We start from the raw sequence: 21,938 nt of genomic DNA on the forward strand, positions 1-21,938 counted from the left end.
AGTCGGTGTATAGAGGACGCTATTCAGTGGTGTGATGGTGCAATATGTGAGCATTTAGGGCCTCACTTTGTCTAAAACTGGTACTGCTGTAATCAGTGGGTGACCCAGGGGTCACAACCCAAAAGGTCAGGCGTGGGTACTCTTTAAGCAGGCTAAGGTCACATTTCAGCAAGAGTTGGAGTCTCTGCATAGAACATTATAACCTGAGCTCCCCTAAAGGTGAGGTACAGGTCTGGGGTGCACAATTAATGCTAAACTGCATAATGGCCATAGAGGTGGGTTATATTAGTACTTTTGCCCCCAAATAATCCCCACCCTCCCTGACTACAGAGGTTTTACTCTTTACAAGGTCCATAGCAACAAGAATGATGACGTCACCCAGACTGGCCGATCAACAAACTAAGACCGGAAGTGACTATCCGCCATCTTTACAGCTGGCAGCCGTGTGTACTGCACGTCACTTCCGGTCATGTCCAGCGCTTGCTTCTGCCCGCTTACAGAAGACACTTTCAGCCGGTTTCCTTCCCAGAGCAATGTGTACGGTCTGTCGGTGCTGCCGTGCGCGGGAGGAGGACACGAACTGCTGGCCGCCACCTTGAAGGGAAAAGTCACCAGTTTCAAGTACCAGGAGCTGCGGGACAAGGTCCGCGCCGGGGCCCGGGAGCTGCAGTTCACCTACATCCCAGGTGCGAGGGGGCGTGGCGTCTGTCATTGGACCTGGGAGGGGGCGTGTCCACCATCAGATTCTGCAGTCTGTAACCATGGAGACTCATAAATATGCATGGGGGCTGTGTACAGAAAAAGTTTGGTTTTTAGTTGTGTTCTCCTGTTTTCCAGTCGATGCCGAGATCGTCTCCATTGATTCCTTCAGCAAGTCGCCTCCTAAGCGCGGTCTGGTGGTGGGAATAACGTTTATTAAGGTGCGTTCCTCAGTTTTCATGTGTGATCACATGGTTATAGCCTGGAATCCTCTCTCTGGCTCAGACTCCTACAGCCCCCATGCTTTACACTGCAGCCCCCATGCTTTACACTGCAGCCCCCATGCTTTACACTGCAGCCCCCATGCTTTACACTGCAGCCCCCATGCTTTACACTGCAGCCCCCATGCTTTACACTGCAGCCCCCATGCTTTACACTGCAGCCCCCATGCTTTACACTGCAGCCCTGCTCTTTTCCATTTACTTTACCTTATAATTATTGTAAACTCACCTGAGCGTTGATCGGAAGCGAGAGAACTTGCAGGTGATCTCCAGATTACAGCGGATTCCCAGCAGGAGAGCGATTCCACAACCAGACACCCGAAAGCTTCTCTGAGACGTTGTGCAAAGTATCCGTCACATATGTTCTGCTGCGACCCGGCCTAATCTTATTGGGAGCTTTTTTGTCAATTACTTTGTTGTGATCCCTTTTTTTTTTTTGCACAGCAAATATCGAAATAAATATTTGGGGGTTTAATGTATTTTTTTTTTTCTGTTTATCATAAATAATCCGTTGAATGAAATTTCCAGGTTCATACAGTTGGGTAAATATTTGACATATGGACTTTTTCGTTATTTGCTGTATGTAATATGTGCTTGCTATGAAAAGTATTGGATTATCTAAAAAATATATATATATCTCCTCTCTATGTATGTATGTATATATTGTGTGTATATATATAATCTCCTCTCTCTGTATGTATGTATGTATATATTGTTTATGTGGTGTTGCACGAATCTGGTTAATCAAAATACTGACTTTGCCACAGGATCAGGGTCCTCCAAATTTATATGTTTAACTCCTATGTATATTATTATTAATAATAATATTTTTATTATATATGTATTATATACATAACATATCCCTTCAAAAAACTTGTATAATCCTTTGGGGGTCAAATGATATGTTTTTTGCTGTATTTTTTCCCCACTGGAGCCGGTGTTACTGCCTAGAACCCTCCCTTCTCTCCCAGAGCTAATGCAGATCTGCCATTCCCAGCTATAGTGTTCTCGCCGGGTCCAGCGGAAGCGTCCGCATCCTATTGAGGGCTGTGTAGAGCAACAGAAAAGGCAGAATCTGTAATGCCCCGTTCCTGTCTTCTCCCCTATCTGACACCTAAGGCCCAACCTCCTGCTGATGAGTGACAAGAGCTGTAGCCTAGGTTCACATGTTGCATTTTTGTTTTCGCAATGTAAATTTTTCGCAAAGGGGTTTTGTGGTTCTTTAAAATAAATGTCCTATCCCCAGCAGAGGCACTCGGTATAATCTGAGCAGGGTCATAGTTTCAACTAGAGGCTTTTCCCTCCATTTTTCACACTTCCCTTCAGGATGGCGCAACACTTTGTAACATCATCATGTCCTAAAAGACACTTCATAGCAAACGTTTTTTTTTTTTCCTTCTCCCCAGGACTCCGGAGATAAAGCGAGCCCCTTCCTAAATATTTACTGTGACTATGAGCCGGGATCGGAGTATAATCTGGATTCCATTGCCCGTATGTATTTCATCCTTGTGCAGTACCACTTGTGGCCACTTTTTTGTATGATAGATACCAATGCAACAGCGCCCCCAGCACTTATTCTCCTATCACTCTGTATTTTAATATTGGGTAAATGGGAACCATAGTGGGTGACACTTACTTCCTTCATTTCAGACCAGTAATTTCTTATTTTTTTTAATATTTTTTAATAAAAATTATGCAAACACTGATTGATATAGTAAGCACTGCATTGCAATTCGGGGGGCATTTTTTTAATTTTAATTTATCCCACATAGCCATATGAGAGCTTGTTTTTTTTTTTTTCAGGACCAGTTGTACTTTTGAATGACACCATTAACTTTACCATGTAATGTACAGAAAAACAAGGTTTTTTATATAAAGGTTTTTTAGACATCCACTTTGCAAATAAGAGTAGTGGGTGCATTATATAATATTATTATTTTTATGTGTTTTGTTTTTAATGGGGGGTAGGATTAGGGTGTGAAGCTATTCAATATGCAAATTGTCTAATTTCAAGTCCTCTTTCTCTCTGAAGAGGCAATTTGCATATTAAATTTCTCAGAGGAGCATTGCACGGCGAATAAGCCTCCTCATCTTGGCATGCCAGAGCCGGTATGTCTCTCTCCACAAGGAGAACCGTTACCCCTTAGACCTCAGTACAAGCTATAGTTGATACAATTTTAGGGTGCCTGCAATGTTCTGAGCCTTTGGATGAAGTGGAGGGGCTGCTGGCCTTACTCCTCCCTCCTCTGTGCCTGCGCATGTGTTTACCAGAAGTGACATCAGACGCCGGACCCTCCTATACAGCGTCCCCTCCGGTTTCATCCAGGGTGATAGTCTTAGATGTAGGAAGACGGGTCCTTCACTACCTTCATGGGTCAGAATCCTGCAGAACGGATCGGAATCTTAGTTCAGCTCTACGGTCAAAGGGAAGGAAATGTCAGCGTGCCATCACCAGCCGGAGTAAGAGAGCAAATTGTGAAGCATCATACCGAACCCAAAATGTGCCCCCCCCCCCCCCCTGGGAATAATGTCCAGCTCGCTCCACTAGGCCTGTACCGGTCTCCTGGGGTGAAAGAGCAAGCGCTTAGATCATGGCAAATCTGCTACCTGGTCCTCCATCCATACCGTCTCTAAACATTAAAGACTACACCTAGTATCCATTAAAGACTTAGCGGGGAGGACTGTTCTCACAAAGGCAGTTGTCCCTCCCTGACGTTCTTTATTGGCATTTCTCCTGTGGTGCAGTGGTGGAGGGTGATTAGAGAAAATGGAATTAGGCTTACCGGTAATTCACTGCCTAAGAACTCTCCACGACATGGTGCTGTCACAAAGGACTCTTGGAAACCAAAATACTGGTATGGCTCATTTTATTTTTTTTGAAGGGAGAGGAAATGATCAAGAAAAACAAACCAACCAAAAAAACAGTAGTTCTGCCATTGCAAATTATTATTATTATTTATTTTTTTTTCTTTTCCATTTACTTCCTGGCATAAATATTATTTATTACTAGTTCAGACAGTTGTGCCTGCAGTGATATTAACATATATTAGTGAAAGTTTTGCAGTGCAAAAAATGTATGTAATATATATATAATCTCGCCCCCAACAAGCCTCTCTACGGGACCTAGAATTGCTTGTTCTCTTGATCGGCACTGCAGTATCCTAGTGTGGTAATCTATCATTAAATTAACAAATGCCTGTGAAGCCCTGCACGTCTTCCACTGGGTGGAGGAACGGACTCTCCAGTATCCAACCGCTTAGATGATGCAGCCATGATGGCCGCGGAGGGGGTGTACCGGATACAATCCTGATCTCAGACCTTACAGTAGATTGCAGGCTGAGCCCGTATATTTAGCATTCACATCCCCTGCACACGGAGATAAAAATGATAAGTTGAATAAATTAATTAGAGAACAAAGATCCATCTTATTCATACTTGTTCTTGTTCTCACAGAGAGCTGCTTAAATTTGGAGCTGAAATTCACCCCTTTCCAGCTGTGTCATGCAGAGTGAGTATACAGGGATTTTGTGGACCTTGTGATATATATGTGTAATATATATATATATATATATATATATATATATATATATATATATATATATATATATATATATATATATATATATATATATATATTACACACACACACACACACACACACACTCACCTCTGATCGCCATCTTACAATATTTCTCATGTATAATCTTCGCTACACTTTCCCTCCCTGCAGTTGTTTGTTACTTGCAGTACCACTTGTCACCACTGCTCATTACTATAGATATCAATCCAACAGCGCCCCCCTCAGCACTTAAAAGTCACATTGGTTGTATAACTCTTTTGGTATAGTTTCAAGATAAGAACTTGTCACGCAAGTGTGAATATTTTTGTCCTTAAAGGGTTTGTCCAAGACTTTCATATGAATGGCTTATCCCTAGGATAAGGTCATCAAAATGACATCCGACACGTGTTATCCCCCCACCGATAAGCTCCACCGGCTCCCATTCACTTTAATGGTAGCTGAACTGCAGTACCCCAGAACGGCCACTACACTGTTGCTGGTCTATGCCCCCTAGACTTCTGGCTGATTGTGGGGTGTTGGACCCCAAACCGATGTGGTATCGATGACCCATCCTACAGATTTCCCATCAATATCAAATCCCCAGACAGCCCTTTTAAGAACTGAAAAGCATAAACAGATGGAAGGCCCATCACAATGGGGGACAATGAGGTGATGGAGGGAGGCCCCTTCTCTCTGTTTAACCTTTTAGTTGCTGTTGCAGTAAGTTTGGGCCTTTTCCGGTGATAAACCTCATCAGTTCTACGTCTATGTCCTCCGCAGGGTGCAGGATGGAGACCAACAAGAGACGGTGTTCCTATTGGGAGGCAACGATCAGTACATTCACCTGTACAAAGAGGTGGGAGAATCATCTGCTCCAGGAGCTTAATAGTTAAAGAGGGTTTGCACTTTGGGGATAGCGGACCCCAAACACTTGCAGGTGTGTAAAATAATAAAAGCCGCATAGTTCTCCCTCCTCCCTGAGTTCAGCGCTGGAGCTCTGTCTATTACTGCGTCACCGCTGCAGCCAATCACTGACCTCAGCAGCTTGTCCTGTCTACATCGGCAGAGCCTTTGAGCTCAGTGATTGGCGGCAGGGGTGACATGCACTGTTGATGTGATGCTACAGTGCATGTCACCGAGGGAAGGGTGATATTTTCTCTTCGCCACGACAGCACCCACTGAGAGAGGGGATCCGCCCCTAGGAACAGGAAACCCTACGGAGAGATAAAAGGGGCGGTCCCCCTCGCTCCCACAGTTTGGTTTCCTGTTCCTACGGGAATCCATGGAGAGAAGAGGATACCTAGCCTGGATGCCGCCTGCGCAGTTTACCTTAGAGGACGGCAGGGGCTCCAGAGCTGGAAGCAGCGTCGGGGGTCCTGGCTCAGTTTCCCCCCTCTGCTGGCAGACGCCGTGAGGCCAGGACGGGTGGTTGCTGGCTCTCGGGATACCAGCCGGATTCGTCTGCGGGAGCAACGCTGTGGTGCGGTCAGCGTCGCGCCGGCATCGGCGGACGCATACACAGCTTGGAGCCCCAGTGTATTCCCCCGGAAGTACAGGTAAACTTCCGGGGTGATGGAGGAGGAGGACAACGCCTGCGCTGACACCGGCAGCAGCGCAGGCCCATGCAGTATGGCCGCGACCCGGAAGTGACTAGCGCTTCCGGGTACAACCGGAAGAAGATGGCGGCCCCCATATGAAAGGACGCCGGCGATGTCGCTCCGGCGTCCACTATGGATTCTGCGCAGGACGCTGTGATGTCTTCGTTAGAAGCCACCGCATCCACTCCACGCAGCCATGCCAGCACCAGCCGCTCTAAACAGAGCGGATCTTCTAGAAAGAGCAAGTCGGATCGTGTTATTCCTCAACCCGTGCCTCAGTCTCCTCCTCATCAGCCGGTACCTTCACAAACAGCTTCACTGGGTGAGTGTATATCTACCCTATTTAGGCTGATTACTGTTCCCTCTCCCTCACACCCTAGGCCAAAAGGACTGAAAAAACGAAACACAGACAGTGTGCGTTATGTCTCCAGCCCCTTCCGGATAGTCATAACAAGAGGCTGTGTAAACCGTGTATTGACTCTACCCTGCGGGAAGAAGCCTCGGTTAGATCTGAGGATATTAGGGTCATGATCAGGGAAGAATTACGGGCCTTACATAGTTCTGACAAAGAGCCGCGTACTAAAGTGAAAAAAGGGTACGTTTCCCCTATATCTGACCAGTCGTCTGACAGAGAAAATGCAGACTCTGACATTTCCCGTGAATACGTTTCCTCAGATGAGGACCAAGATACATGCTTTCCCACCGATAGCATTGATAACCTGGTAAAATCAGTCTGCAACACCATGGGTATTGAAGATTCTAAGGTCCCTAAAACGCAGCAGGATATCATGTTCGCTGGTCTGTCAGAAAAGAAAAGGCCCTCCTTTCCTGTAATATCAGCGGTAAAAGATCTAATCAAGAAAGAGTGGGAAAGCCAGAGGCAAAGGGGTTTACCACCAACCTCAAAAAGACGTTATCCCTTCAATGATGACGAGTTCTTATTATGGTCAAAAGCCCCGAAGGTGGATGCGGCAGTGGCATCCACATCCAAAAAATCCTCACTGCCCGTGGAGGATTCGGGTTCATTACAAGACCCATTAGACCGCAAAACCGACTCTCTTTTAAAAAGAGCTTGGGAGTCATGTACGGGAGCCTTTAGGCCGGCAATATCGGCTACATGCACCGCTAGGTCCATGCTAGTCTGGCTAAATGACTTGGAGGAGGGACTAAAAAGCGGTCTCTCTAGAGACAGGTTAATGTCCTCTATACCCCTGATCAGAGGGGCTACAGCCTTCCTGGCGGACTCATCTGCTGACTCCATACGCTTGGCGGCTAAGTCAGCGGGACTCACGAATGCAGCACGTAGAGCCCTGTGGCTTAAAGGATGGAAGGGTGATCCCCAAACAAAATCTAAATTGTGTGGCCTCCCGTGTCAGGGTGAGTACCTGTTTGGTACTAAACTAGACGAAATCTTAACTAAAGCGGGAGAGAGGAAGAAAGGCTTCCCTAACGTTAATTACCTTCCATCCTATAGGAGAGCATTCCGGAAGCCCGTGTTTAATAAAAGGAGAGAACCAAGACCGCTGGGCCACTAGAGACACCAAACAAAGGGGTGCATTCTTTGGGAAGCGCCCTTTCAAACCTGAGGACAAACCCCGTTAGAGCGGATCTACCTGTGGGAGGTAGATTATCCTCCTTCTCAGATAAATGGCGGCTGATAACATCAAATAGTTGGGCAAATGATCTTGTCACCTCCGGCTTAAAATTAAAATTTTCCCGAGTCCCTCCGGACTCATTTCTATTGACTTCATTAAAATCTCAATCACAACAGGAGGCATTGGAGCAGGAAGTAATGAGTCTTCTGTCCAAGGGGGTTCTGGAGGAAGTTCCACTTCTTCAGGAGGGCAAAGGGTTTTACTCCCCTTTATTTCTAATACCAAAACCGGATGGATCATTCAGAACCATTATAAACCTTAAGAAATTAAACACCTTCTTAGAAAATCAAACCTTTAAAATGGAGTCTATCCGATCCACCATAAAACTCCTGTTTCCCCATTGCTTTATGACGGTTCTGGACTTGAAAGATGCGTATTACCATCTCCCAATCTTTAAAAAACATCAACAATATCTCCGCGTTGCGGTTGTCATAAAAGGATATATACGACACTTTCAGTATGCAGCAATGCCCTTTGGACTATCAATTGCTCCAAGGGTATTCACTAAACTAATGTCAGAGGTCATGTCATATCTAAGATTAAAAGACACCCTCATAATCCCATACTTAGACGACCTTTTAGTGGTAGGAAAATCCCCCTCACAATGCCAAGAAAGATTAAGTCACATGATTTCATCCTTGCAGAACTTAGGATGGATAATAAATTGGGAAAAATCTAGGCTGATCCCAACGACTCGGCAAGTATTTTTGGGGATTATATTAGATTCTATAACTCAAAGATGTTTTCTCCCAGAATCTAAACAAATAACGGTGGGGAAGAAAGTTCAGTCTATACTAGATAAACCTATAATTTCCCTTCGGGAAGGTATGTCCTTACTTGGCTCCTTCACGTCATGTATCCCGGCGGTTCCATGGGCCCAATTCCACTCGAGGTGCTTACAATATGCAATTTTACATGAGGAGATAAAATTGCAAGGGCGGTTAGACGGTAAAATTTCCCTTTCTAATGACGTAATCCAATCCCTAACCTGGTGGCTACAGCCAGATCATCTAATTGGCGGGGTTCCCTGGGATATTAAACCCTCAAAAATAATATTTACGGATGCCAGCCCTCATGGTTGGGGGGCACACTTGGGGGACCAGGTTGTCCAAGGGTTGTGGTCGGCTTCGGAGTTAGACGATTCGTCTAATAAAAAAGAACTAAAAGCCATCTATCATGCCCTATGTGAATTCCTCCCACAGTTGCGCGGAACACATACCAGGGTACTCTCAGACAACATGACATCAGTGGCTTACGTCAACCATCAAGGCGGAACGAGATCAGGCACTCTCATGTCTATAGCCGAAAACATCTTGACTATAGCCGAAGATCATCTTCTGTCCTTATCAGCACTACATGTCCGAGGAATAGACAACGCAAAAGCAGACTTTCTCAGTCGTCATACCCTCCATCAGGGGGAGTGGGTGTTAAATCGTCGGATATTCAATATGATAACTATAAAATGGGGTATGCCCGACATAGATCTCTTCGCTACAAGAGACAACAGGCAAGTAAAAACATTCGCCTCAATGTTCCGGACAGACAACCCCGATGTTCTCGACGCCCTCCAGATCCCGTGGACATTTCAGAAAGCGTATGCCTTTCCCCCGATGGTTCTTCTTCCAACAGTAATCAGGAAGATAAGGGAGGACAGAGCGAATGTGATCTTAATTGCCCCGTTCTGGCCAAAGAGACCATGGTTTTCTCTGCTCAGAGCCATGTCCGTCTCGGATCCATGGATTCTCCCAGAGAATCAGGATCTGCTTTTCCAGGGGCCCTTCAACCACCCTCATGTGAAGGGTCTGCGGTTGACAGCCTGGGATTTGAGAGGCAGCTATTGAAACTAAGGGGCTTCTCTGATAGAGTAATTGATACCCTACTGCTGAGTAGGAAAAGATCCACTACATCGATCTATGTAAAAGTATGGAAGAAATTTTTAAGCCTCTATCCCTCAGCCCTGTCAAAGGAAATTCCAGTCTCCTTTATTCTCGAATTTCTCCAGAAAGGACGGGACTTAGGCCTTTCAGTTAATACCTTAAGAGTGCAAGTTTCTGCGCTAGGGGCTCTGTATAGTCACAACGTTGCGGGAGATAGGTGGATATCCAGATTCATTTCAGCCTGCCAGAGAGCAGAACCGGTCCAAATTCCCCACTCACCTCCTTGGGATGTTAATCTGGTCCTTGAAGCCTTGACGGATCACCCATTTGAGCCTCTACATTCTGCTCACATTAAACATGTCTCCCTCAAGACGGCTCTTCTTGTCGCCTTAGTATCGGCAAGAAGGGTAAGTGACATACAGGCACTATCGGTAGATCCTCCATTTATGTCAATATTGCCAGATAGGATTGTCCTAAAAACAGACCCTTCCTACTTACCTAAAATGTGTACTAAATTCCATAGGTCTCAAGAAATTCTTCTTCCTACCTTCTATAATAACCCTACTAATCAGGAGGAAGAAAAGTACCATACTTTAGACGTGAGAAGGGCTGTGATAACCTATCTAGACAGGACTAGTCCCTGGAGGAAGAGCAGGGCTCTCTTTGTTTCCTTCCAGGGTCAAAGAAAAGGAGCTGGTGTTACTAAGGGCACATTATCCCGATGGATTCGGGAGGCGATATACCTGGCCTATTCATCTAAAGGGGAAAATCCACCTGAGACTGTGAAGGCACATTCCACCCGGGCGATAGCATCATCCTGGGCAGAGCGAGCAGAGGTTCCGATAGAACTCATATGTAAGGCCGCAACCTGGTCGTCCCCTACTACCTTCTATAGTCACTATAGACTAGATTTATCTGCCTCCACTGACCTGTGTTTCGGTAGATCGGTTCTTAACACGATAATCCCCCCCAAATAACTATCTCTGAAAGTCTCTCAGTGGGTGCTGTCGTGGCGAAGAGAAAACACCGGATTACGTACCGGTAATGCTCTTTTATAGAGCCACGACAGCACCCCTTCACTTCCCTCCCTTATATATTAGTTTGCATATGAGCACGGATAAGGGTGATTGGTTCTTGTAAATATTAGTAGTCTAAGATAAAATGATAATAGAATTGCCTACTAATACTGGTGGGCGGTTCCTCGCAATCTCTGTAACCCAAACTGTGGGAGCGAGGGGACCGCCCCTTTTTATCTCTCCATAGGGTTTCCTGTTCCTAGGGGCGGATCCCCTCTCTCAGTCGGTGCTGTCGTGGCTCTATAAAAGAGCATTACCGGTACGTAATCCGGTGTTTTATGTGCCTGCAAGCAATTGGGGTCCACTTTGATGAAAGTGGAGAGAACCCCTTTAAATCTAAAAGTAAAACTACGTCTACCTAATCCATAAAGACAGGAATCGGCCATAGTGTGTAGTGTGTGAGACAGCCAGCAGTCTGGGCATACTGGAAGTCAACATGTCCGATCCTGGAGATTCCCTGTGATCAACATGCGTGATGTATCAGGCCGTGCATGTGAATGGGGGCAGATGTGGTGACCACTGTAAGAGATAGAACCCCGCCTGGAAGTGTTAATGACCCCTGACTGCGCCTCTGTCTGGCAGAATGAAGGACTGCACCAATTCGAAGAACAACCGGTGGAACATCTGTTCCCGGAGCTGAGAGACCTCCCCAGCAAGTAAGAGACAGCCGGTGGTCCACATGTGGGGCTGGAATAACACTGCGCTCACATCCCAGTAAGGCAAATGCACCAGGAAAACTCTCAACGTGTCCTTTTTTATTTTATTATTATTATTTAATCACTTTATGTCCCTGTGTTATGTACTTTAGTACCTTTAATAATCATATGCTCACATTTCTGCCATTCTCACTGCCGATCACGCGATGATTGGACCTCACTTCTGGCGACATGTCCAATCATATATGTGATTTTTTTTTTTCTCCCCAGCCCATTCCTTCCTTTAATGTACGTGTTGTTATAAGTGACATGTCGTACCTGGACAGTCTGATGTTCAGGGCACATGTGCTGTGAGAGCGTTTCAAGAGGCGTGCATTGGGCACGGTGCCAGAAGGTTGATGAGGATGTGATTAAAGTATATTCCAAAAATATAGAATGGGATATAAAGTGATTAAAAAAATTGCCCTGAATAACCCTTGTGCAATTATATAGATGTTGCATACAATGCTGGTAGTTGCTTCTCTGATAAAAAAAAAAAAAAAAAACCACAACCTGTCTGTCCACTTTGCTGCCACCAGGTGGCGATATTGTCTCCTTTTCAGGTTAATAGCAGACCTACAGTACACAGCTGGGTAAAGATCGCCCCCTAGTGTTGGCAACAGGCAGCGCTTATTTCAACAGATCCTAATAAGCGGGAACCATGTATTATACATCAAAGTAGCCAACCAGACATGTGAATCTACTAGACATGTGTTCTGCATTTGCAGCGTTACCTGGCTAAGTGTTCACAACATCCCAGACACCCAGAGGCGGGTCACAGCGTACGGATGTCAGAGCGGATACTTCTGCGTGTCCCATGTGGACCAAGGAAAGCGAGGTATGATGGACTTTACTTGATTTGTGCATAAATGATGAATACTGTGAACAGAGAATAAGTTTTCATCTTTTTAATTTCAAAAGTATTATCTCGTGTTCTTTTTTTTTTTTTTTTTTTTTTGTCATTTGTAAATGTTCTTTTGCATTCTTTAAACTCTCCACTAGGTGTCACTGTTGTACAGAACTTTTACTCCTGGAGAAATATTCTTAAAGGGGGTTTCTAGGATCATCATATAAATGAGCATCACTAAAGCCCTACATATGACCGTATCATACAATTGTGCCAGTATCTTACACCTAGGACCCCTAGAACTTCTATTCTGTGGGGTCACACAGAGCCACTCAATGTCATACAAAAGATGAAATTAGTCGTCATGTCCTAACAAAGTGAAATAAATGTGTGAATCTCCTGGGACTGCAACCTGAAAGATGCAGCAGCACTTTGTAGCAATGTATTGCATATATATTCCGTGTACGTGTCATGCTACCTATTGGCCTACTGTTTTCATGTGGCTGGAGCCTTTTACCAGGAGGGCTGTGGAGGAATCAGAGACTACTATATATTACTGGAAAATGATAAATGGTCATATTCGGAGGTCACAACATCATTGACGCCCCGGCGCAGGTTGATTTTATGCTTTTAGAAAAGTCCCACGGGTATTCTTACACATGATACTTTTGCTTACTGGAGCGGCCGGACCCTACCTGACACCCCCACTCCTGCCGTGGCTTCTGCTTTCCCACTCATCATTGACCACCCCCAGTTCTCGTGATCAGTGAGGTTCTCCCAGCAGTCGGACCCCCACCGATCAGGAAGGTATCCCCTTATTCTGTTAATGGAGAACTACAAAACGCATTACAAGGATTTTTCAGCCTATGCCCCTTCTCTGGCCATAGTGGTTCTTACATGTGACCCCCCCATTATTTTTTTTTGGACAGAGATTCTCCAGAGCTGGTCTCTGCAGGAGGACGGACCCCTTTCCAAGGTGCTTATATTTAGCATGCCGAATACCCTTCTAGGAGACACATGCGCATGGAGCGGTGAGGCTATTGCTATCTGTTATCAGCCATCATTGACCTTCTCATGTATATCTAGTAATCCTGGCTGTTGGGGGCCTATCTCTTGTGTTCCAGAAGTGGAGACATGCCAGACCTTCCGGGAGCAGTACAATGTCCTGGTTACCAGCACCATAGAGCTGTCTGCCGTGTACTGGTCAGTTACCTTTATGTGATGGTAAGGGGGGCTTTAAAGGGGATGTCAAGTTGATAGAGGGGTCCACTGTTCAGGAAATCATCTTTTCTCCTGAGTGGAGAGCATTTATACGTGACCCATAATATAGTTCATCCTGGGCTTCCTGGTTCACGAGTATCAAAACGGCAGAACTGCTGCTAGAACGAGCAGCACAACACCTGCGAAAATCAGAAATGGTCACCGGCCGCCTCTTCCCATGGAGGTGCTGGGACATGGCTCTTCTGACTCCCCCCTGGTCTTGTACATGTTCACACGTCATTATTTTGTTTTTCTTGCCTTAGGAACATCTTACAGAACGGCCTCCGGGAGCAGCTCCTCCTGCCGAGCAGCGATCAGTTTGACAGTGTGCTCTGCGCTGTGACGGCAGACGTGGATTTTGATGGAGACCCCGAGATTTTACTTGGAACATACGGACAGGTACGGCTTTACTTCGCAGTGTGTTACTGTGTGCGTGACCACCGCGCGATCGGTGCAGGGCAGTGATGACCACTGCACACATTACATGGCTACGGGCCCTTTCTGCAGGCTTCGTCAGACACGTGAATGCTCAGCTGGGACGACCGTGCATGTGTATTTCAGTAGGAAACCAGCCGCAGACGGATTTATCTCCGGTGGAAGTAGAGGATCAGGCATGGTGAAATTGTGTTCACCTATTTTTGCAGACAGAGGTATCGGAGGTCCGTGCCCCCTGCGCTGCGATGAGCCGTTACTAATGTGGTTCCCCCTTGGGATTAGCATGGTGAGGATCGCAGTGTAACAGCTTTAGATTAATGAGACTACCGCCCACTGACACATGGCCGAGCGATGGGTGGGTGAAGCTGGCAACCAAGGGGGAAACAGGGAATCTAATTAAGAGTGCAGCTTGTGGGCGCGAAACTGCCTGCGGCCCCCCGACGTGGGATCCATGCCCCCATATTACTAAGCGTGACTGTCGCGTCTTCTGTAGTTCTTCACTTTCTTATCCCCTAGGGGCATATTCAGGAGGTGAGGTTAGAGGATGAATCTCCTCCACTTTCTGAAGCTCCATTGACACTGGAACAGTTTTACTTTTTCCTCTGTACCTTTCCGTTCCAAAATTACGTCCCCCCGATAATAAAGATGTGTGTGTGGGGGGGGGGGGTTGCATCATAGAACTTCTGTAAATGACCTGTTCAGATCTATGGGCCAGACTGTCGGTCATTACATGTCTCACACTGGTAGCGCCCTCTCTGGAGGAAGAATCTCGGGGAGCTCTATGTCCTGCCTATAGATCTTAACAGCTCATTTACATAATAACAAGGTGGATTTCTCTGTAATAAGACATCAGATCGCAGATATATGTCAAGGTGTCAATTTATTCAACCTTCTATGATTTGTGTGACCTTGGTGTGGCCGAGCGCTCGGTGCCTCCTTGGTGTGGCCGAGCGCTCGGTGCCTCCTTGGTGTGGCCGAGCGCTCGGTGCCTCCTTGGTGTGGCCGAGCGCTCGGTGCCTCCTTGGTGTGGCCGAGCGCTCGGTGCCTCCTTGGTGTGGCCGAGCGCTCGGTGCCTCCTTGGTGTGGCCGAGCGCTCGGTGCCTCCTTGGTGTGGCCGAGCGCTCGGTGCCTCCTTGGTGTGGCCGAGCGCTCGGTGCCTCCTTGGTGTGGCCGAGCGCTCGGTGCCTCCTTGGTGTGGCCGAGCGCTCGGTGCCTCCTTGGTGTGGCCGAGCGCTCGGTGCCTCCCTTAGTGTGGCCGAGCGCTCGGTGCCTCCCTTGGTGTGGCCGAGCGCTCGGTGCCGCCCTTGGTGTGGCCGAGCGCTCGGTGCCGCCCTTGGTGTGGCCGAGCGCTCGGTGCCGCCCTTGGTGTGGCCGAGCGCTCGGTGCCGCCCTTGGTGTGGCCGAGCGCTCGGTGCCGCCCTTGGTGTGGCCGAGCGCTCGGTGCCGCCCTTGGTGTGGCCGAGCGCTCGGTGCCGCCCTTGGTGTGGCCGAGCGCTCGGTGCCGCCCTTGGTGTGGCCGAGCGCTCGGTGCCGCCCTTGGTGTGGCCGAGCGCTCGGTGCCGCCCTTGGTGTGGCCGAGCGCTCGGTGCCGCCCTTGGTGTGGCCGAGCGCTCGGTGCCGCCCTTGGTGTGGCCGAGGGCTCGGTGCCGCCCTTGGTGTGGCCGAGGGCTCGGTGCCCCCCTTGGTGTGGCCGAGGGCTCGGTGCCCCCCTTGGTGTGGCCGAGCGCTTGGTGCACTCTGGGTGTGGCCGAGCGCTCGGTGCCCCCCCTTGGTGTGGCCGAACTCTAGCGCTGCCTGAACTGAAACCTCGTCCATGTGTGCTCAAGCAGGAAACAAGCACACAGTGTCCGTCCAGGAGCCGAGCAGGCACTAGCAGGAGGAAAGCATGGTGCACCCATTCAGCTCTTGCAGTGTCGGTGTACACGGTCAAGTTTTCAGTTCAATCTATACATACGAAGGCAGACCGGTACATTGGGCGTTGAGCCACACCAGGGGTGCACTGAAAACCCACAGTTACATAATGAATAGAGATAATTTTCTGCACAATGAAGTCAGAGAAAACCACGGTCCCCTCTTGTAATTCTCCGGTTTCTCTCCTTAGGAGCTCCTGTGTTATAAGTACCTGGAGGGGCATTTCCAGCTTATGTGGCAGAGGAGTTTCCCGAGCCCCCTGCTGTGCATAGCGCACGTGGACCTCACGTGGGACGGACTGTGTGAGCTGGCCATTGTGTGTCTTAAAGGGCTGCACATACTACAGGTAAAACGTCAGGGGGTCTGCCGAGTTACTGTCCACCCCACTGACATCTGTATTGCTTTAAGGATGGAAAGACCCCCACTGATCGCTAAAATGAAGGGACAGAAGTACGCGGCTGAGCGCTGACTCTGATGGTCGTCTGCAGGGAATGGGTCGGTCAGCGCGGCTCTTCTGCTCCTTCATCTCGGCAATCTGCGATCAAAACTTCTGACAAAGTTTTCTAAAGGTGTAAGGTGGGATTGTTTGGGGACTTCGTTACCGCAGACAACAAATTTCTGAGTGCAGCTCCTTATGACGCCTCATTAACCTTACCTTGGCGGCAGATAAGGGAGCTGCCATTGGCTTACTTGGGGCTGCAGTAATAGTGCACCACTCATTAGGAATTTACATGGTTCTGCCCATTTGGGGCCAGTGTTTGCTATAATAAATAATACTAATAATCTTTATTTTTATATAGCACTAACATATTTACAGTTTGCTATAGAAGGAAGGGGAAGAGAAGCCATAATTGTGATGCCCAGGAGGACGCTCCCGTGTGCTATGAGGAGGCGCCGCGCTCTCGTTATGTCCTTTCACCATCCAGACAACCTGTTGTGCGTCTTATTAGAGTGACGAGACGCCGCCATGGAGCCTTTATTATTTCTTGCACAAATCATCTGTTTCTGCTCCTGTGGAGATCAGGCTGTGGCCCTCACTAAACGCCCGCTATGTCCCCGGCTATCAGCCTGATTAATAATTATCTACAGGCTCTTAATTAGTTTCCTGGTGATATTTTTGTACATTGTGCTCGTGCATTAGACAGATGTTGTCGAGCGGTTTCCCTCTTGGGCTCTTGCCATAAAAGTTTTAGGTGGAATCTATGAAATCATCACAGTCTGCATTAAGTCGCCGCAGTATGGCCGCTGTGTAGCATCGGGATCACCGTACTGCAGTATGGCCGCTGTGTAGCATCAGTATCACCGTACCACATTATGGCCACAGTGTAGCATCAGTATCATCGTACTGCAGTATGGCCGCTGTGTAGCATCGGGATCACCGTACTGCAGTATGGCCGCTGTGTAGCATCAGTATCACCGTACCACATTATGGCCACAGTGTAGCATCAGTATCATCGTACTGCAGTATGGCCGCTGTGTAGCATCGGGATCATCGTACTGCAGTATGGCCGCGGTGTAGCATCGGGATCATCGTACTGCAGTATGGCCGCTGTGTAGCATCGGGATCATCGTACTGCAGTATGGCCGCGGTGTAGCATCGGGATCACTGTATTGCAGTATGGCCGCTGTGTAGCATCGGGATCACCGTACTGCAGTATGGCCGCTGTGTAGCATCGGGATCATCGTACTGCAGTATGGCCGCGGTGTAGCATCGGGATCATAGTACTGCAGTATGGCCGCGGTGTAGCATCGGGATCACTGTATTGCAGTATGGCCGCTGTGTAGCATCGGGATCATCGTACTGCAGTATGGCCGCTGTGTAGCATCGGGATCACCGTACTGCAGTATGGCCGCTGTGTAGCATCGGGATCATCGTACTGCAGTATGGCCGCGGTGTAGCATCGGGATCACTGTATTGCAGTATGGCCGCTGTGTAGCATCGGGATCACCGTACTGCAGTATGGCCGCTGTGTAGCATCGGGATCATCGTACTGCAGTATGGCCGCGGTGTAGCATCGGGATCATAGTACTGCAGTATGGCTGCGGTGTAGCATCGGGATCATCGTACTGCAGTATGGCCGCTGTGTAGCATCGGGATCACTGTATTGCAGTATGGCCACAGTGTAGCTTCGTGTCACCGTACTGCAGTATGGCTACGGTGTTGCATCAGGGTCATCGTGCCGCAGTATGGCCACTGTGTAGCATCGGGATCATCGTACTGCAGTATGGCCGCTGTGTAGCATCGGGATCACTGTATTGCAGTATGGCCGCTGTGTAGCATCGGGATCACCGTACTGCAGTATGGCCGCTGTGTAGCATCGGGATCATCGTACTGCAGTATGGCCGCGGTGTAGCATCGGGATCATAGTACTGCAGTATGGCCGCGGTGTAGCATCGGGATCACTGTATTGCAGTATGGCCGCTGTGTAGCATCAGGATCATCGTACTGCAGTATGGCCGCTGTGTAGCATCGGGATCATCGTACTGCAGTATGGCCGCTGTGTAGCATCGGGATCACTGTATTGCAGTATGGCCGCTGTGTAGCATCGGGATCACCGTACTGCAGTATGGCCGCTGTGTAGCATCGGGATCATCGTACTGCAGTATGGCCGCGGTGTAGCATCGGGATCATAGTACTGCAGTATGGCCGCGGTGTAGCATCGGGATCACTGTATTGCAGTATGGCCGCTGTGTAGCATCAGGATCATCGTACTGCAGTATGGCCGCTGTGTAGCATCGGGATCATTGTACTGCAGTATGGCCGCGGTGTAGCATCGGGATCACTGTATTGCAGTATGGCCGCTGTGTAGCATCGGGATCATCGTACTGCAGTATGGCCGCGGTGTAGCATCGGGATCACTGTATTGCAGTATGGCCACAGTGTAGCTTCGTGTCACCGTACTGCAGTATAGCTACGGTGTTGCATCAGGGTCATCGTGCCGCAGTATGGCCGCTGTGTAGCATCAGGGTCATCGTGCCGCAGTATGGCCGCTGTGTAGCATCAGGGTCATCGTGCCGCAGTATGGCCACTGTGTAGCATCAGGGTCATCGTACTGCAGTATGGCCGCTGTGTAGCATCAGGGTCATCGTACTGCAGTATGGCCATGGTGTAGCATCAGGGTCATCGGACTGCAGTATGGCTGCAGTGTAGCATCAGGGTCATCGGACTGCAGTATGGCTGCAGTGTAGCATCAGTATCATCGTAGTCTGAGAGAAAACATAAATCCATCCAGACAAACTTATAATCTATCGTGTTTGTCCAGAGGAAGGCAAATCTCCATGAGACAAATGCTAAGTGCCCCATATTAGAGGAAAAACTCCTTCCCGACTCCATTCACACTAGTTCCCTGGATCAACGTCCCATCATAGAATCCAGAGCCCAGAACCTGTAATAGACTTGTCAAGAAAGGAAGGTGTATAGGCCCATTGTACTAATTATTTTTTCTTTTTATAGTGAATCCACCATTAAAGTCTTATGTAGCAGAGAGTTCCATAGTCTCGTTGCTTTTACTGTAAATAATCTATAGCCTCATTTATTGTACAGTAAAGAATTTATAGTGTCGCTGCTTGTACAGTAAAGAATCTATAGTGTCGCTGCTTGTACAGTAAAGAATCTATAGCCTCACTGCTCGTACAGTAAAGAATCCAGTCTCACTGCTCGTACAGTAAAGAATCTATAGCGTCGCTGCTCATACAGTAAAGAATCTATAGTGTCGCTGCTCATACAGTAAAGAATCTAGTGCCGCTGCTCTTACAGTAAAGAATCCATAGTCCCTGCTCATACAGTAAAGAATCTATAGCCACTGCTCGCACAGTAAAGAATCCATAGTCTGTGCTCGTACAGTAAATCTATAGCCTCACTGTTCGTAAAGTAAAGCATCTATAGTCACTGCTCGTACAGTAAAGAATCCATAGTCACTGCTCGTACAGTAAAGAATCCATAGTCACTCCTCATACAGTAAAGAATCTATAGCCACTGCTCGCACAGTAAAGAATCCATTGTCTGTGCTCGTACAGTAAATCTATAGCCTCACTGCTCGTAAAGTAAAGCATCTATAGTCACTGCTCGTACAGTAAAGAATCCATAGTCACTGCTCGTACAGTAAAGAATCTATAGTGTTGCTGCTCGTACAGTAAAGAATCCATGGTCTTACTGCTCGTACAGTAAAGAATCTATAGTCTTACTGCTCGTACAGTAAAGAATCCATAGCCTCACTGCTCGTACAGTAAAGAATCTATAGTCTTACTGCTCATACAGTAAAGAATCCATAGACTCACTGCTCGTACAGTAAAGAATCTATAGTGTTGCTGCTCGTACAGTAAATAATCCATAGACTCACTGCTCATACAGTAAAGAATCCATAGACTCACTGCTCGTACAGTAAATAATCCATAGACTCACTGCTCGTACAGTAAAGAATCTATAGTCACTGCTCGTACAGTAAAGAATCCATAGTCACTGCTCGTACAGTAAAGAATCCATAGCCTCACTGCTCGTACAGTAAAGAATCCATAGCGTCGCTGCTCGTACAGTAAATAACCCATAGTCTCTCTGCTCGTACAGTAAAGAATCCATAGCATCACTGCTCGTACAGGAAAGAATCCATAGCGTCGCTGCTCGTACAGTAAAGAATCCATAGCCTCGCTGCTCGTACAGTAAAGAATCTATAGTGTCACTGCTCGTACAGTAAAGAATCACTGTCTTTGATTACGATGAAACCTTCTTTCCTGTAGTGGAGGACGCCCCCTTGTCACCGTCGCAGGCTTTGGTGTAACAAGCTCACTGTACAGATCTCTGTACTGTCCTGTTATATTTGTACATTGTAATGACATCGCCCCTGAGCCTTCGTTTTTCCACACTGAGTAACTGTGTCTCCTGCAGCCGCCCCATTCCCTCAGTAACCTTAGCACTACCTACCGTCTTTTCACTGCTTACATTTTTCAGAGATTCTTATGAATTCCATTGGTTACATGAGGGTTTCACCCCTTGGAGACTGCAGTTTTATTATTTTTTTTTCTGTTGTTCCTGAACCCGGGTCCCATCATCTATTGTTTGTGTCTGGTAACGCTGCTCGGTTTCATGTTATGGTGCTCAGCTGCAGTACCGCTCCTAACCTGTGGACAGTGGTGGCAATGTTTTGGGAGGGGGAGGAGAATATAAAACCCCAGCCATATTTTTATAATCCTGGAAAATGTCTTAACTTTTTCTCCACTAATTCTCTTGTGCTCCCTCTATGGTATCAGGGCCAGTGCTCATCCTGGGCCTCCTGTTTCATTACTGTAATGTCAGATGGAAGGAGCATCAGGTGTATTGTTGCGGTCACTGTGGTCTGGGACTTACAGGATGTCTTGTGTCTCTCCGTACAGCAAAGTTTGGCAAGGACCTCCGAATGTCTAATCGAGAGGCTACGACACCAGGTAGAGAACGCTGACATGCCGGACCCGTCACACGTACAGAAAGAGGTGGAGGCCGAGCCGCCCGGTGATGCTGCAGCTAATCCCCCGCCTGATCCTTAGAGCCGCTGCTTTCCTATCAGGACCGTACACATTATTGTATTCACCTTCTGAACCCCACCACTGTCGTAATAAAGAAGCCGCATTGCCCGAGACTCAGCAATGGATGGCAGAAATTTACAGGAAAAGTCTGGTGTGATCCTGTCTTATGTACAGCCTTGTATGGAGAGAGAAAAAATGTGGGCTGGCGTAATACCGCCATATTGTGCGTATTCGGCCTGACTAATATGGAGCACCCAGATAGTAATCTGACATTATACCGCCATATTGTACCAATACTACACTACCGTATTCAGCCCGACTAATATGGAGCACCCAAATAGTAATCCCTGACATAATACCGCCATATTGTGCCAATACTACACTACCGCATTCAGCCTGAATGATAATCTGACATTATACCTCCATATTGTGCTAATACTACACTACTGTATTCAGCCCGACTAATATGGAGCACCCAGATAGGAATCTCTGACGTTATACCGCCATATCGTGCCAATACTACACTACCGCATTCAGCCCGAATGATAA

The 21,938-nt window shown here is 47.6% G+C and overlaps 1 protein-coding gene across 1 annotated transcript; it reads left to right on the top strand.

The window, feature by feature from the left end:
• Positions 1 to 407: 407 nt before the first annotated feature.
• On the top strand, positions 408 to 21,535 carry KPTN (kaptin, actin binding protein). Its single transcript, XM_077285726.1, has 12 exons — positions 408 to 686; positions 838 to 920; positions 2,387 to 2,471; positions 4,434 to 4,488; positions 5,320 to 5,395; positions 11,328 to 11,401; positions 12,169 to 12,278; positions 13,217 to 13,318; positions 13,412 to 13,490; positions 13,811 to 13,946; positions 16,084 to 16,239; positions 21,261 to 21,535. The coding sequence occupies exons 1-12, from the start codon at positions 470 to 472 to the stop codon at positions 21,408 to 21,410; spliced, it is 1,323 nt and encodes a 440-aa protein (XP_077141841.1). The 5' UTR covers positions 408 to 469; the 3' UTR covers positions 21,411 to 21,535.
• Positions 21,536 to 21,938: the final 403 nt, after the last annotated feature.

Source organism: Ranitomeya variabilis, chromosome 2 (genome assembly GCF_051348905.1).
Source record: "Ranitomeya variabilis isolate aRanVar5 chromosome 2, aRanVar5.hap1, whole genome shotgun sequence".
Taxonomy (NCBI): domain Eukaryota; kingdom Metazoa; phylum Chordata; class Amphibia; order Anura; family Dendrobatidae; genus Ranitomeya; species Ranitomeya variabilis.